General features: G+C 43.8%; 1 protein-coding gene across 3 annotated transcripts in view; it reads left to right on the top strand.

Annotated features, from left to right (window-relative positions):
- Window positions 1-15,483, top strand: part of LOC117767822 (3-hydroxy-3-methylglutaryl-coenzyme A reductase-like) — a 43,848-nt gene that overhangs the window by 15,349 nt on the left and 13,016 nt on the right. For all 3 annotated transcript variants that reach the window (XM_034595745.1, XM_034595748.1, XM_034595746.1), the window contains exons 4-12: window positions 3,549-3,636; window positions 3,716-3,800; window positions 3,895-4,000; window positions 4,402-4,508; window positions 4,592-4,711; window positions 4,799-4,959; window positions 8,286-8,539; window positions 8,615-8,778; window positions 15,280-15,474. In XM_034595745.1, coding sequence (XP_034451636.1) covers window positions 3,549-3,636; window positions 3,716-3,800; window positions 3,895-4,000; window positions 4,402-4,508; window positions 4,592-4,711; window positions 4,799-4,959; window positions 8,286-8,539; window positions 8,615-8,778; window positions 15,280-15,474 — 1,280 coding nt within the window. The remainder of the gene's footprint in view (window positions 1-3,548; window positions 3,637-3,715; window positions 3,801-3,894; window positions 4,001-4,401; window positions 4,509-4,591; window positions 4,712-4,798; window positions 4,960-8,285; window positions 8,540-8,614; window positions 8,779-15,279; window positions 15,475-15,483) is intronic.

Here is a 15,483-nt window from a genome sequence, read left to right as displayed (position 1 = left end):
GCGCAGACGCTGCCTTTTAAGCATGAGGACCAATCAGCTAACAGCTGTCACCTGTGCCGATTGATCCTCCGTGGTGCAGGTGAGGGTGCTCTCCCAGCCCCCTCAACTCCACAATGACATACTAATGTGATAAATCATGAGGGAGAACAGGAAGGGGAAGCTCCATGTGTCATGCTCTCCCAGCCCCCTCACCTCCACATACCCCCATCACCAACTTCAGGCCAGGGATCCATCCGGCCTGACCAGGGGCTGCAGGGGATGCAGGGGCTGCAGGTGTCGGCCTCTCCGCCGACTAGAGGGAACAGGGGCTGCAGGGGACGCTGGCTTCACCGCCAGCCTGGGTGCCGGAGCAGGGGACGCTGGCTTCACGGCCAGCCTGGGTGCAGGGACAGGGCACGCTGGCTTCACCGCCAGCCTGGGTGCAGGGACAGGGGGTGTGCAGACCGGAGCACTCGCTGACGTCACAGCCGATGGAACCGGAGCTGCGCCCTCCACCAGCCTCAACGCTGCGCGAGGGTGCGGAATCGGCGACACGCCGGTCGCCAGTTTCTCCGGAGCTATGCGGTGACGTGGAATCGGGGCCAGGCTCTCCGTCACCTTCAGCACTGCACGCGGACTCGGGGCCGCGCTCACCGCCTCCTTCTGCGCGGTGCGGCAGGCTGGAGCAGGAGCAGGTCCCGACCGGGCCAGCTGATGCTCCGTCAGCGTTGTCTTCCTCTCCACCTGCCTCAGGAGCGCCTCCAGCTCCCGTCTGCTCTCCGCTCTCTGCTTCCGGCCCGCGGCCACCAGGTCCTCCACCATCCGTATCAGCACCAACTCCGCCTGCCGGTCCGCGTCTCTGGCTGCGTGGAGCCCCACGTTGGGTGCCAGTGTGGCAGTAGACCATGCCACGGGGCTCTCACCACAGCAGCCAGAGACAAACCATTCGGATTTGAGCTTTTTTATTAAGTTCAGACACACACTTGAACGAACATAAATTAACTTCAACTTAAAGCAACTAGCTTTACAGCTCAGTCCTTTCGGGAGTTCCTGCGTGATCCTCTGTGTCCGGGAGTGTGTCGGAGAGTGTCTCTTGAGGCAGCGCAGACGCTGCCTTTTAAGCATGAGGACCAATCAGCTAACAGCTGTCACCTGTGCTGATTGATCCTCCGTGGTGCAGGTGAGGGTGCTCTCCCAGCCCCCTCAACTCCACAATGACATACTAATGTGATAAATCATGAGGGAGAACAGGAAGGGGAAGCTCCATGTGTCATGTGTCCCCCAAGATTCTAAACCTATAGCAGCATAACTAAGCTGTTCCAAGACAGATCTAATGCAGCTCTAACTATAAGCTAATACGGAAGAAATGTGGTTTCTTTTCCTGGTCCTTGTCAGGACACGTGCTGCAGCATTTTGGACAAGCTGCAGAGTCTTTGACGACTTACTGCTGGAGCCTGATAATAAGGAAATACAATATTCAGGTCTGGATAGAACAAAGGCGTGGACTAGTTTTTCTGCATCTTTTTCAAAGGACAAATCGGGATCGAAGATGACTCCCAAATTCCCGATTGTTTCATTGGAAGCAAGGGCAATGTCATCTAGCGCAGCTACATCATTAGATAATGTATCTCTAAGGTGTTTAGGGCCAAGTATTAGAACCTCTGTTTTATCTGAGTTTGATAGGAGAAAATTGCAGGTCATCCAGGTTTTTATATCCTTGAAACATGCTTGTTAATTGATTACATTGTTCTGGTGTTATTGATGGGTATAACTGGGTGTCATCCTCATAGCAGTGAAAATTTACGGAGTGTGTCGTGATAATGGTTCCTAATGGAAGCATATATAAGGTGAATAAAATTGGGCCAAACACAGAACCCTAAGGAACACCTAGTTAACTTTTGTGCGATCAGATGACTCATCATTAATTTGCACAAATTGGAATCGATCTGATAAATAGGATTCAAACCAGCTTAGGATGGTTCCTTTAATGCCAATTAACTCTTGTAGTCTCTGTCGTAAGATGTGATGATCAATAGTGTTGAGGGGTTGACCGGATCTTACAGGATGAGGACGGACAAAAACCCTTGATCTGAGGCTATTAGAAGGTCATAAGTGACTTTTGCCAAGGCTGTCTCCGTGTGGTGATGAACTCCAACCATGACTGAAAGTTACTTTTCTGGAGAACTTCACACAGCTGATTGGCTTCAACCTTTACAAGGATTTTAGACAGGAAGAGGGGGTTGGATATCGGTCTGTAGTTGGCTAAAACCCCTGGGTCCAGAGTGGGTTTTTTGAGAAGGGGTTTAATTACAGCTAGCTTAAAAGATTGTGGTACATATCCTGAGGATAACGATAGATTGATTGTATTCAGGAAAGTAATATTTATTAGGGGCAGAATTTCTTCGTAGTAACTTTGTAGGAATGGGATCTAAAATACCATTTGTGGGTTTAGATGATGAGATAATTGAGGTCAGCTGATCAAGAGTCATTGGAGCGAAGCTATCTAAATAATTAATAGGATTCTCAGCTGTACCTGAGATTTCTGTCCTTGATATTAGCATCAATTGAGTGCAGGAGATGGTAGATTTTATTTAAATAAGTTACAATTTTATCGTTAAAGAAGCGCTTAAAGACATTGCTATTCTGGATGGAGGAATACTGGCTTCATAGTGGTGAGTAGATAATGAGTAAATTAAGTTTTTCGGTGAACGATCCCTTTAAGTTTAGGTTTAGGATTGATTGACTAAACTGGAGTTAAAAATAGTAGCAATTCCACCTCTTCTCGAGTAATCCTAAAATTGCCCCTTCTCATAGAGAAAAGTGCTGCACATAGATGCACTGTATGAATGTGTGTGTGAATGGGTAAGTGTAAAACTGTTATGTAAAGCAAGTGGTCATCATGAGTAGAAAAGCGCTATATAAATACAGACCATTTAGACCATTTACTCCCTCTTCTGCATTTGAATATTTATTTTGAATTTAAATCTGAGATCAAACAATTTTTTTACTTTAATCATGCAATTTTCTCCCAATACAGCCTTCTCTGAATGTGTAACTGCATTCCATGAATCGTTTTTTTAGGTATTTCATGTCCACTGCTGACATTACAATATATTTTTTAAATATTTGGTTTGAGTCTGGTTCAATCATTCCTGGCTTCTTAAACCTTTCAGTTTTCTTGTCATTTCTCTGTGTGCATATGGTACGGCAGTCACATGCCCTTTTATGGGCAGAACTGGCATGCACTCTCAACTTACGAACACATGGCATTTATCAATATAAGAACACAGATGCGAACAACTTTAAAAACGTGTCATGAATCTGACGTAGAGTTTTCTTATAATACTTCTTAAAAAAACAATTTGAGAAAAATTCAGAAAGTATCAGTGAATTAGGCCCAATGGGTTTCAGAGTGCAGTGGTGTCGCTATTGTGTTCCATCTGAAAGGCCCTTAAAGCACTTTAAGTGGTCAACAGACTAGAACAGCATTTTATAAATGCAGTCAATTCACCATATTTAAACCTAACCAACCAGATATAACAAAAAGCACCTCATCTACTCCCTTGCAGGTATTGCTGGTCTTTTCACCATATTCTCCAGCTTCGTGTTCAGCACAGTGGTCATTCACTTCCTTGATAAAGAGCTCACAGGCCTCAAGTAAGGACACACCTGCAAACAGTCCTTTTGTAATGTCATTGTTAAATGCTCTAGCTGATTGCTATGTTCTGTTCTTTAGTGAGGCTTTGCCCTTCTTCCTACTTCTTATTGACCTGTCTAAAGCGTGCGCTCTTGCCAAGTTTGCCTTAAGCTCCAGTTCTCAGGTATGAAGAAATACTACTAAAAAATACTCTCACATATGAATGACATTCAACAGCATTCATAGAATGGAACATTTTACTCTTAACTCTTTTTCAGGATGAAGTGAGGGACAACATTGCTCGTGGTATGGCAGTACTGGGACCTACTTTCACATTGGATGCCCTGGTTGAGTGCTTAGTGATTGGAGTGGGAACCATGTCAGGTATTTACTGCCATTTGGAGGTTTATTATTCCCTTGAATGAGGTCTTAGACTTGTGTAGTGAAAGCTTGTCTATTCTAGTGCACATTACTAAGCTGAGATCAGTTTTCATGATGAATATCTCAGGATTACCCACTGTGAATTTCGTCAAATTTAGTACAAATGTTTACTTGGACTCAAAAGATGACCTGAAGTCTGTATTTTGGCAATTCCTTCAAATTATGACCAGGACTCAAAATTTTATTGATAACATTTCAGTCGTCAAAAAATGTATGTACCTAGTCTGAAACTGCACTGCTTGGCGGAGGTATTTAGCCACAAAGCGGTAATTGTAGTTGTGAAATTGCTGCCACTTCTCATGTGAGTTGTTCTTGAATGCAAGCATCTGTCTTGTATCTTTCAGGTGTGCGGCAGTTGGAAATCATGTGCTGCTTTGGCTGCATGTCTGTTTTAGCCAACTACTTTGTGTTCATGACTTTCTTTCCTGCATGTGTCTCACTGGTGCTGGAGGTAAGCAATTTCACAGTGTTATTGAATGTGTGTACATGTGCGTGTGTATGACCTTTTAATTGATGGTGGTGTTTTTTTTTAAGTTGTCGCGTGAGAGTCAGGAGGGCCATCCTATCTGGCAGCTTAGCCACTTCTCTAGAGTGATGGAGGAGGAGGAGGACAACAAACCCAACCCTGTAACTCAGAGAGTCAAAATTATCATGGTAATACCTATTGCACTTAATTTGTGTCTTAGTTTTAATTTGAACATAAGCATGATATTTCCTATGTGGTCTTTTCTCCTTGTGCAGTCTCTGGGCCTGGTGATGGTTCATGCCCACAGCCGCTGGATTGCAGAACCCTTGTCCATTCACACCATAGTGGATGTCCCACAGGTTGGCATGGAGCTGGACCAATTCTCGCCTAGGAGGATGGAGCCAGAGAAACCACTTTGGTATTTCTACCTCACGAGGTGAGGCTGTTGACATGCTAGCTTTTGACTACATGTTGATGCGCGAAAGCAACCCTGTATTTCCTCCATTGCTTCAGAGTTAACTACTTTACTAATTAAAGTAAATGTATTTTAAACTGAGTCAGAACTCCAGCAACACAAAAATGTTTTCATCAAAGTTTCCAGAGCATAGAAAAAGTGCCATGCAATTCATCAGATGAAAGCAATCCCTCCCCAGTCATTGCCTTAAGCAGAACATACTAATGTCTACCTGTCACACCATGAGTATGTGGTGTATCCCTGGGTAATATAATTAAGCTGCTTTTAGTAATCAAGTATTTACAGTGTCAGGAATGCATTTGAAAAAGCCCCCATATTTCCTGTAATTTACCATTTGAGCAGTCTTGACTGCTGGGAGTTAGTATGAAATTAGGCCGAGGAATGTCAATACAAAACTTGAATCCACAAAATAAAATATTGTCTGAAACACACAAAAAAGAAAAACATCTTATAATGCAGTGGTCACCAACCTTTTCGAGCCCAAGATCACTTTTTAATTCTAAACGTAAGCCAAGATCTGTTATAATGTGTAATTTTCCCTCAAGATTCTCTTGTAAACCAGCCTGAAACTTCTTCATATTTGCTAATACTGTATCACCAGACGTCTGGTATCCAGGAACACCAAAAACAAATACATTTATTGCTTGGTTATTCCACAGTGAATAATACACATTTTGTAGTGTGAATCTTAAATATTTTGTGAACTTTACTCTAGATATCCCTTGAATTTTTTTTAATTGGGTTAGTCCTTACATAAAGCATTTTCAGGATTATTAGTATAGTTTCAATCTTTAATTCCAGAATGTGCATCTATTGCATTTCTGTCTGACCTGGGAGAGGAATCCCTCACATGTGGCTGTCTCTGGGGTTTATAGGTTTTTTTTGGTAGTTCTTCCTTACTTTTGTTGGGGGTTAGGGTCAGAGGATGTCACACCTTTTTTTAAGCCTGCTCTTAAATGTAGAGAGGGTGTCTGCCCCTCGAACTGAAACTGGGAGATGATCCCACAGGAGAGGAGCTTGATAGCTGAAAGCTCTGGCTCCTGCTCTACTTTTAGAGACTTTAGGGACGACAAGTAAGCCTGAATTCTGAGTGTGCAGTGCTCTGGTGGGGTGATATGGTACTATCAGCTCTTTAAGGTATGATGGTGCCGTATTACACATGCTGCAGCACTTTGGACAAGCTGCAGAGTCTTTAGCGACTTACTGCTGGAGCCTAATAATAAGAAATTACAATAATCAAGTCTGGATGTAACAAAGGCTTGGACAAATTTTTCTGGATCTTTTTGAGACAAGACATGTCAGATTTTTTAGATGTTACGTAAGTTAAAGAAGAAAATTTGTTTTAATTCATGTGTGTTGGAATTATACCAGGGAGCTAATTTACTATGTTTTACACACTTCTTTTTAAGAGGCACTATGGAGTCTAATCTAAATCATAATGAGTTGACAGAGCTATCGACAAGATGGTCAATTTGATAAAAACTCAGGGAATTCTGTTAACAATTCAGAATAAGCCCCAGGAGCACGATAAACTACAGCAAATATGATTGGCTGTTGTGATTTCTTGGATGGGTGTGAAATAGACTGAACAAGAGGTGTGAACAAGACTTTCAAATGAGTTGTAGCTTAGTTTAGGTTTAGGATTAATTGATAGACTGGAGTTAAAAATAGTAGCAACTCAACCTCCTCAGCCAGAGTCTCTGGGAATGTGTGTATTTATATGGCTGAGAGGAGATTAATTTAGGCTGACATATTGTTCAGGATGCAGCCAGGTCTCTGTGAGGGACAATAAATCAATATTGAAATTTGAGACGAGTTCATTTACTAAAATAGCCTTTGATGACAGTGAAGGACAAAAAAGGATCATTAAGATGTTTCACCGGAAGCATTCAAAAAAATGTTTTCACTAGAACTTAGATCGGCCTAGAGTGTGTACCACTGAGGTGACTGAACAATCTGGCAATGAGTGGAGAGAAGACACGGGTTCTTGTAGGGCTGTTGATTAGATGATCGAGACCAGGTGTGGTGCCAAGACTGCCACACTTACGTGCACACACACTCACACAGGGGAGGAGAATAGGAGGGGAGCAGAGATAAAAAGGGAAAACAAGAGAGCCTGAACAGTGACAAACCGACTTCACATTAACTTTCGTGGCCCCTCCGGACAGTCGCCCTGGGCTCCCGGCTGCTCGGGACAAGTTTAGGGACAGCTAGCGGGGTCTAAGCTAGGTGGCTAACTACAGCTAACGAAGGTTCTAAGCTGCAGAGCCGAACTTCTAAGTCGCCTCGCCTCGCCTCCATCGCTATCAATACACTACATTTGTTACATGTACCACTACTGTTAAATGAGGCATCGCTAATAGATTAGCCTACGAGGGTGAGCTCAAACAGAAAAGTCTGGTGAAACGCAGATGGAAAAACACAGTCGCTAGAGCACCAGAGAGTAGGGAGTGATATACATGTATGGATGTTTAACTATAGCTCAGTGATTTAGCCTTAGTAATATAGAGCAATATAGGTGTTAGCAGAGGAGCTAATTCAGAGAGGGTGACCAGCACCAGCGGCAGGAAAACCGGAAATGATGCAATACGCTTACCGTACCACGTCAACACGTGAGGGCCATTGACTGGATTTCCCCTGACCTAAATCCAATTGAGCACCTATGGGACGTTATTTATTGTGTATCTGACACTGCCAAATTCCATCACAGACTGTCCAGGAGCTCACTGATGCCCTGATCATGGTCTGGACAGGACACCATCCGGCGACTCATCAGGAGCACATCCAGACATTGTTGGGCGTGCATGCACGCATGCAGAGGCCATATAGACTAATAAATCACATTATGTGTAATTGAAATTCACGCAAGTTGGATCAGCCTGTGATTTAAATTTTTTACTTTGATTTTCAGTGTGGTTTTGGATCCAACCCTCAATGGGTTGATGATTTTGGTTTCCATTGACCGTTGTTATGTCATTTTGTTCTCAACAAATTATACAATGTACATTAGTAAAGATTTTCATCTTGATCTGATGTGTAATTAAAGTGTTCCCTTAATTTCTTTGAACAGTGTATTAGGGCTTCATTGTCGCTCAGTGACACCTAATTAACAGCCCAAACATTATATTCTTAGTTCTCTGGTTTAAAATAGAAATAGAGACTTCCCTTTCCCCCCCTGCTGCATAGACACTACATTTTTGTCAGAAGTCCATTGATTAATACTTTCAAGTCGAAATTTTATTAAAACGTTGCTTTAATAAAATGTTTTTGTTCCTCCACCCCTGTAGGATGATAACCATGGACATAGAGCAAGTGATCTGTCTGGCTTTGGCCCTGCTGTTAGCTATCAAGTACATCTTCTTCGAGCAGGTTGAGATGGAGTCGACCCTGTCACTGAAGAACCCCATCACTATGTCCGCCCCCACCCTGACCCTGCGGCAGCTTACTGAAACCTGCTGCAGGAAGGAGACGCTAGCTCTCCGATCCCTCGACCCCTCCCCCATCATGACTGTCCTGGCAACTGGCAGCAAGGCAGAGATAGGTGTGTCAAGTGGTGATGTTGTAGAAGATGAACTTGTGTAGCACTGTGATATTCAACTCCACCTTGTTTCCCTAGATGAGGTTATCAGGCCTGTGTCTGCCCTAGCCGCTGATCCCCTGCCAAATAATATTTTTGTTGTGGGGGATGAAGAAGAGCTGAAGTCTGAAGCTGTTCAGCTGAGCCCCCCCCCAAAGCCTAGGGGCATTGACCAATGTGTGGCCATCCTCAACAACCCAAAGGTAAAACATCACACGTCATATAAGCCACTATAACTTCCACAGCTGATAATTGGCGAGATGGTTAACATCACCTCTGCCTACTTCCCACCTCTAAGATATCTGTTTGTAGTCAAATACATCAATACGATTGCTTTGAGAAAGTTGTATGATTTAACTTGGCTTTAGTGAGATTAGACACTCTGGTGTCTCTGAGGTGTAACTGATTAAAGCATGCCAATAGAAAATACATTTGCATTGATTCTATTGGCTAAATGTGGCCTCACATCTAATCAGCTCACAGTTGTGCTTTCCTAGATATTAGATTGTACATTGTTATACATTACAGTTCTCCTACACTACACTGGAACATTACTTCTATGACAGATCAAATGTATTTGTATTATAATAACTGGAAAATGGACAGGGATGAACTGCTAACATAATTAAGCAATATTAGAAGCAGGAACACTGAACTGGCTAGCACTGACGTAATACTGCATACACAACTATCATAGCAGGTCTTAATTCCTGTCACTCTCTAATCAGTACAAACAAAAGACAACAAAGGTATTATCTGCTGTAAGTTGTGAGCGCCGTCACTATTATATTTAATAGTGAACTGCAGTTACTGAACGTGTAAATATATCCATTACAGGGTACGGCTCCATGGCATGTACCCTACTGACTTAACAATCCTGCATTGTGTGTCTACAGCCATTAATGGCTATACAAAGCCCTAAGTTCCAGCTCAATGTAGAGCAAACTAAAGAATGTTTGGTATATAGAGGGGTTGAGTGGGTGATTTCAGACAAAGTATTTAACTGGCATAAGATGTGTTGGTCTAATATTACATTGTATCCACATAGACAAGAGTCATTGCCTTCCCTAGCAAATGGCTGTGAACCAATATTTATTGTAAACATGACATCTATATGTGTAAAAAAAAACACAGTCTGTTGGATCTGTGTGAAACTACTCGATTTCCATGAATATCTATCATAAGAGTTGGGTTTCTTTTAATACAAAGTGAATGAAGGATGATTTGGTTTCATGGTTATTATTTTTTATGATTAACCATGGTAAGAATTATTTATGGTTAGTAGTACTGTTTCTGTTCAATCTTTAATTACCATGATTACTGTAGTGATTTGGTTGTTAAATCAGTCAAAGTTCCCAAGACACAAGCGCTCAAGCGCAGAAACCAACAGAGATTTGTTGTGTGTAGTTAAAAGATGCAGGAAGGACCATTGGGCAGTGAAAGCAGCAAAGGAACTGACCATGACTCGGACCATGACTAGTCAGAATCAGAATCAGAAGTATTTATTGCCAAGTAGGTTTACACCTACCTGGAATTTGCCTTGGTATATAGGTGCATACAAGGAACATAAAACATAAAAACACAATAAGTACTACACACATGAAAAAAACAAATATAAAATAAAAAGATATAAAAGATATATATAGAAAAAAAATAAAGTAAAATGCAAAATGCAAAACAGGAGTGCAATGAGAATGTGCAATGTAATGTGTGTTAATGTAACACAGACTTGAGGCGTGGGGGCGGGATAAGAGTCCAAGTCAGGTGGGGGTCCCGGGCCTTGTTGATAAGGCCAACTGCAGCCGGGAAGAAGCTGGTCTTGTGGCGTGAGGTTTTGGTCCTGATGGACCGCAGCCTCCTGCCGGAGGGAAGTATCTCAAAGAGTTTGTGACCCGGGTGGGAAGGATCGGCCACAATCTTACCTGCACGCCTGAGGGTCCTAGACGCAAACAGGTCCTGTAGAGATGGCAGATTGCAGCCAATCACCTTCTCAGCAGAACGGATAATACGCTGCAGTCTGCCTTTGTCATTGGCAGTGGCAGCAGCGTACCAGATGGTGATGGAGGAGGTGAGGATGGACTCGATGATGCAGGTGTAGAAGTGCACCATCATTGTCTTTGGCAGGTTGAACTTCTTCAGCTGCCGCAGGAAGTACATCCTCTGTTGAGCTCTTTTGGTGAGGGAGCTGATGTTCAGCTCCCACTTGAGGTCCTGGGAGATGATGGTGCCCAGGAAGCGGAAGGACTCCGCAGTGTCGACTGGGGAGTCTCTCAGGGTGATGGGGGTGGGTGGGGCTGGGTTCCTTCTAAAGTCTACAACCATCTCCACTGTTTTCAGAGCATTGAGCTCCAGGTTGTTCTGACCACACCAGGTCACCAGATGGTCAATCTCCCACCTGTAGGCGGACTCGTCCCCACCAGAGATGAGCCCAATGAGGGTGGTGTCGTCCGCGAACTTAAGGAGTTTGACGGACTGATGACTGGAGGTGCAGCTGTTGGTATACAGGGAGAAGAGTAGAGGGGAAAGAACACAGCCTTGAGGGGAACCGGTGCTTATGGTCCTGGAATCAGAGACATGCTTCCCCAGCCTCACGTGTTGCCTCCTGTCAGACAGGAAGTCTGTGATCCACCTGCAGGTGGAGTCAGGCACACTCAGCTGGGAGAGCTTGTCCTGTAGCAGAGCCGGAATGATGGTGTTGAAGGCAGAGCTGAAGTCCACAAACAGGATCCTGGTGTAGGTTCCTGAGGAGTCCAGGTGCTGGAGGATGAAGTGAAGGGCCATGTTTACTGCATCGTCTACAGACCTGTTGGCTCTGTAGGCAAACTGCAGGGGGTCCAGGAGAGGGTCAGTGATGGCTTTGAGGTGGAACAGCACAAGGCGCTCAAATGCCTTCATCACCACAGAGGTCAGGGCGACGGGTCTGTAATCATTGAGTCCAGTGATCTTAGTTTTTTTGGGGACAGGGATGATGGTGGAGGTCTTGAAGCAGGCTGGTACGTGGCATGTCTCCAGTGAGGTGTTAAAAATGGCTGTGAACACCGGAGACAGCTAATCAGCACAGTGTTTCAGGATTGATGGAGAGACAGAGTCTGGCCCGGCTGCTTTGCGGGGGTTCTGTCTCCTGAAGAGTCTGTTGACGTCCCTCTCCAGGATGGAGAGAGTCGTCACTGTGGTAGGGGAGGAGGGAGGGGGCTCTGAGGTGGGCAGTTGTGGAAAGGCGCAGGCCTTTGCTATGGTGGGGGAGGTGCAGTTGATGGGCTGGAGGGTGGTGTCACGGGGGATGGTGTCAGGACTGTCCCATTGTCTTTCGAAGCGACAGTAAAACTCATTCAAGTCGTTGGCCAGGCGTGGGTCGTTAGTGGAGTGGGGGGCTCTAGGCTTACAATTTGTAATCTGCCTAAGCCCTTTCCAGACAGAGGCAGAGTCATTGGCTGAGAACTGGTGTTGGAGTTTCTCAGAGTACAGACGTTTGGCTTCTCTCACCTCCTTGCTAAACCTGTATTTCGACTCTATAAACCTGTCTCTGTCCCCACTCCTGAACGCTTCTTCCTTCTCCAACCTTAACTTTTTGAGTTTGGCTGTGAACCAGGGTTTGTCATTGTTGTAACACACCCTGGAGCGTGATGGGACATGGCTGTCCTCACAGAAGCTGATATAAGAAGTCACAGCCTCTGTGTACTCGTCCAGACTGTTTGTAGCAGTCCTGAAAACCTCCCAATCTGTACAGTCCAAGCACGCCTTAAGATCCTCCACAGCTTCACTGGTCCACTGCTTTGAAGTCCTCACAGCAGGTTTGCAGAGTTTTAGTTTCTGCCTGTATGCAGGAATCAAATGGACCATGACGTGGTCCGAGAGTCCCAGTGCAGCCCGGGGGACGGCGTGATAGGCACTGCTTACTGTGGTGTAGCAGTGACCCAGAATGTTCTCCTCTCTGGTCGAACATTTAATAAATTGTTTATATTTGGGGAGTTCGCGGGTGAGATTTCCTTTGTTAAAGTCGCCGAGGACAATAACTAAGGAGTCCGGGTTAGTCCGTTCCACACACAGTATCTGGTCGGCGAGCATGCGTTGTGCCTCTTGCACGTTGGCCTGCGGTGGAATGTAAACACTGACCAGAATGAATGAAACAAACTCACGGGGGGAGTAGAAGGGTTTGCATTTGATAAAAAAATATTCCAGATCAGGAGAACAGTGCTGTTGAATCACTGTCACATCATTGCACCAGCCGCAGTTAGTATAGAAGCAGATTCCTCCACCTTTCGTCTTGCCGGAGAGTTCCGTGTGGCGGTCCGCTCTGAAAAGTTGGAAGCCAGCCAACTGCAGCGCAGAGTCCGGTATCGAACCACACAGCCACGTCTCCGTGAAGCACAGAACGGAAGATGAGGAGAAGTCTCTGTTTTTACCAACTAATAGCTGGAGTTCGTCCAGCTTGTTGCACAGTGAACGCACGTTGGAGAGGAATATACCTGGTAGCGGTGTGCGAAGTCCCCGCCGGCGGAGACGCACAAGCGAACCGGCACGTTTACCTCTCCTCCGTCGCTTCACTGTATGTACGAAGGTGAGGGCGCCTTTGACTAGAATATCCAAAATTTCGACAGATGAGGCAATAAAAGTCGGAAATATATTCTCAGGAGTTGTGACCCTGATGTTCATGAGCATTTCTCTGGTGAAAGAGCTCCCGGTTCTTAGGCAAAACACTGAATTAACTAACAAAACAAGACAAAACATCGCGCACCAACACACCGAGGCAGCCGTCCGCGGCGCCATCATTCATTTGGGGAATGAGTAACTGCCTACATTTACTGAAGCCAAATTGCGTGCGTTAAACGCTGATACTTTTACCACACTTTCAGATGTTAGAGGTAGACATCTGCATTTAACATAACAAGCTCCACTCAGTGTAAGAATAAGTTATGCAAAGCGCAGTAGATACTCTCACACTAAACTGAAATGGAGCGAGAATACAGAAATTAGGTAACATAAGTATTTTTTTTTAAACAATTGCAGGGGAAACTGCTGTTTAAACCAATTTATGAATTCTTTTCTGTCAGGGAGAAATGAACATTGGAAAACACTGCTATTTATTTTGATGTCTTCAGCAGTATTATCATACTCTGAAATTACTTACAAATTAGTCTATATTATACAATGACTTTTGGAAAACCATTTGCTCAATTGATTTCCTTAGGTAGAGGTTGTCATCACCTGCCCTCAATTGATGCTAATACATCACAGAAATCTCAGGAACAGCTGAGAATCCTATTAATTATTTAGACAGCTTCTCTCTGATCACCCGTGATTAGCTGACCTCACTTATCTTAATGTCTAAACCCACAACTTGAATCTTAGATCCCATTCCTACAGTTACTTAAATAAATGTTGCCACTAATTGATAGTACGTTACTGAATACAATCAATCTCTCATTATCATCAGGATATGTACCAGTGCTTTAAGCTAGCTGTAATCAAACCCCTTATTAAAAAAACGGGATCAAGGGTTTGTGTCTGTCCTCGTCCTGTTAGATGTTAGTGCAGCATTCAACAGTATCGATCATCACATTTTATACAGAGATTAGAAAGACAAAAATAAGACATGTCCTGTCTCAAAAAGATGCAGAAAAATTTGTCAACTCCTTTGTTACATCCAGACTTGATTATTGTCCTGACACGTGTCCTGACAAGAACCAGGAAAAGAGACCACATTTCTCCTGTATTAGCTTCACTACACTGGCTTCCTTTTATATTTAGAATAGAATTTAAAATGCTTCTCCTCATTGAATATTATAATAATAATTTAATTAAAACCTTAATAATATGGCACCATCATACCTTAAAGAGCTCATCGTACCATATCACCCCACTAGAGCACTGCACTCCCAGAATTCAGGTTTACTTCCCATCCTGCTGCTGCGGCCACATCGTGGATAATAATGGTAGATGATAGTGGATTGCGAATCAGAGATCGTGATGGCTGATCATGGAGCGTGATCGTGTTGGCAGCTGCTCATGCATAGTGGTGGTGAATCATGATCGTTATGGTGGATTCTGAGTCGTGGTGGCATCTGATTGCTGTGGCAGCTGATCGTGGTGGTGGATCGTGATCGTGGTGGTAGCTGACCATGGACTATGATTACAACAAGACTGCTTGATATACAATACGCCTACCATTACTGACAACAACTCCTCAATTAATTTGTCATTGCTGCTCCCTTAATCTTTTTCAGACATTTTCTTATGTATAAATACTTTAAACATTGACACACTTCTCCATTATGTTACAAACTGTTTCTTCAAATCAATGTCGTAAATACTGTTATTTTGTTGATGCCTTTAGTTAGACGCATCTATTTCACATCTGTCTGTCTTGGGAGAGGGATCCCTCACATTTTGCTCTCCCTGAGGTTTCCTGCTTTTTATTTTTTTTTTCCTGTTAAATGTTTTTTTTGAGTAGTTTTTCCTTCCTATTGTTGAGGGTAAAAGACAGAGGATGTCACACCTTGTTAAGCCCTATGAGACAAATTGTGATTTGTTAATATGGGCTATACAAATAAAATTAGTTTGATTGTGTTCATTTAAACCTGCATTTTAGCAATGTCACAAAAATACTGATAATACTGTTAATTTTGGTCACTATAATTTTGATATAAAATGTTCACACTGTTTCATCTCTGCTGTGAATTGTAAACTTTATGTGTCTGTTTCAGCTTGGGCCTAGTTTCCTTAGTGATGCTGAGGTGATGCTGCTGGTCAACTCTAAACATATCCCTGCATATAAACTGGAGGCCACGATGGAGAGACCAGAGAGAGGAGTGGCCATACGAAGACAGATAATATCTGCAAAGCTTCCCTCTCCTTCTGCGCTCTCCTCCCTGCCATACACCCACTATGACTACTCCAAGGTGAAGACA

This window comes from Hippoglossus hippoglossus, chromosome 9 (genome assembly GCF_009819705.1).
Source record: "Hippoglossus hippoglossus isolate fHipHip1 chromosome 9, fHipHip1.pri, whole genome shotgun sequence".
NCBI classification, from domain to species: Eukaryota; Metazoa; Chordata; class Actinopteri; order Pleuronectiformes; family Pleuronectidae; genus Hippoglossus; species Hippoglossus hippoglossus.
This window is presented reverse-complemented; position numbering and strand designations above follow the sequence as displayed.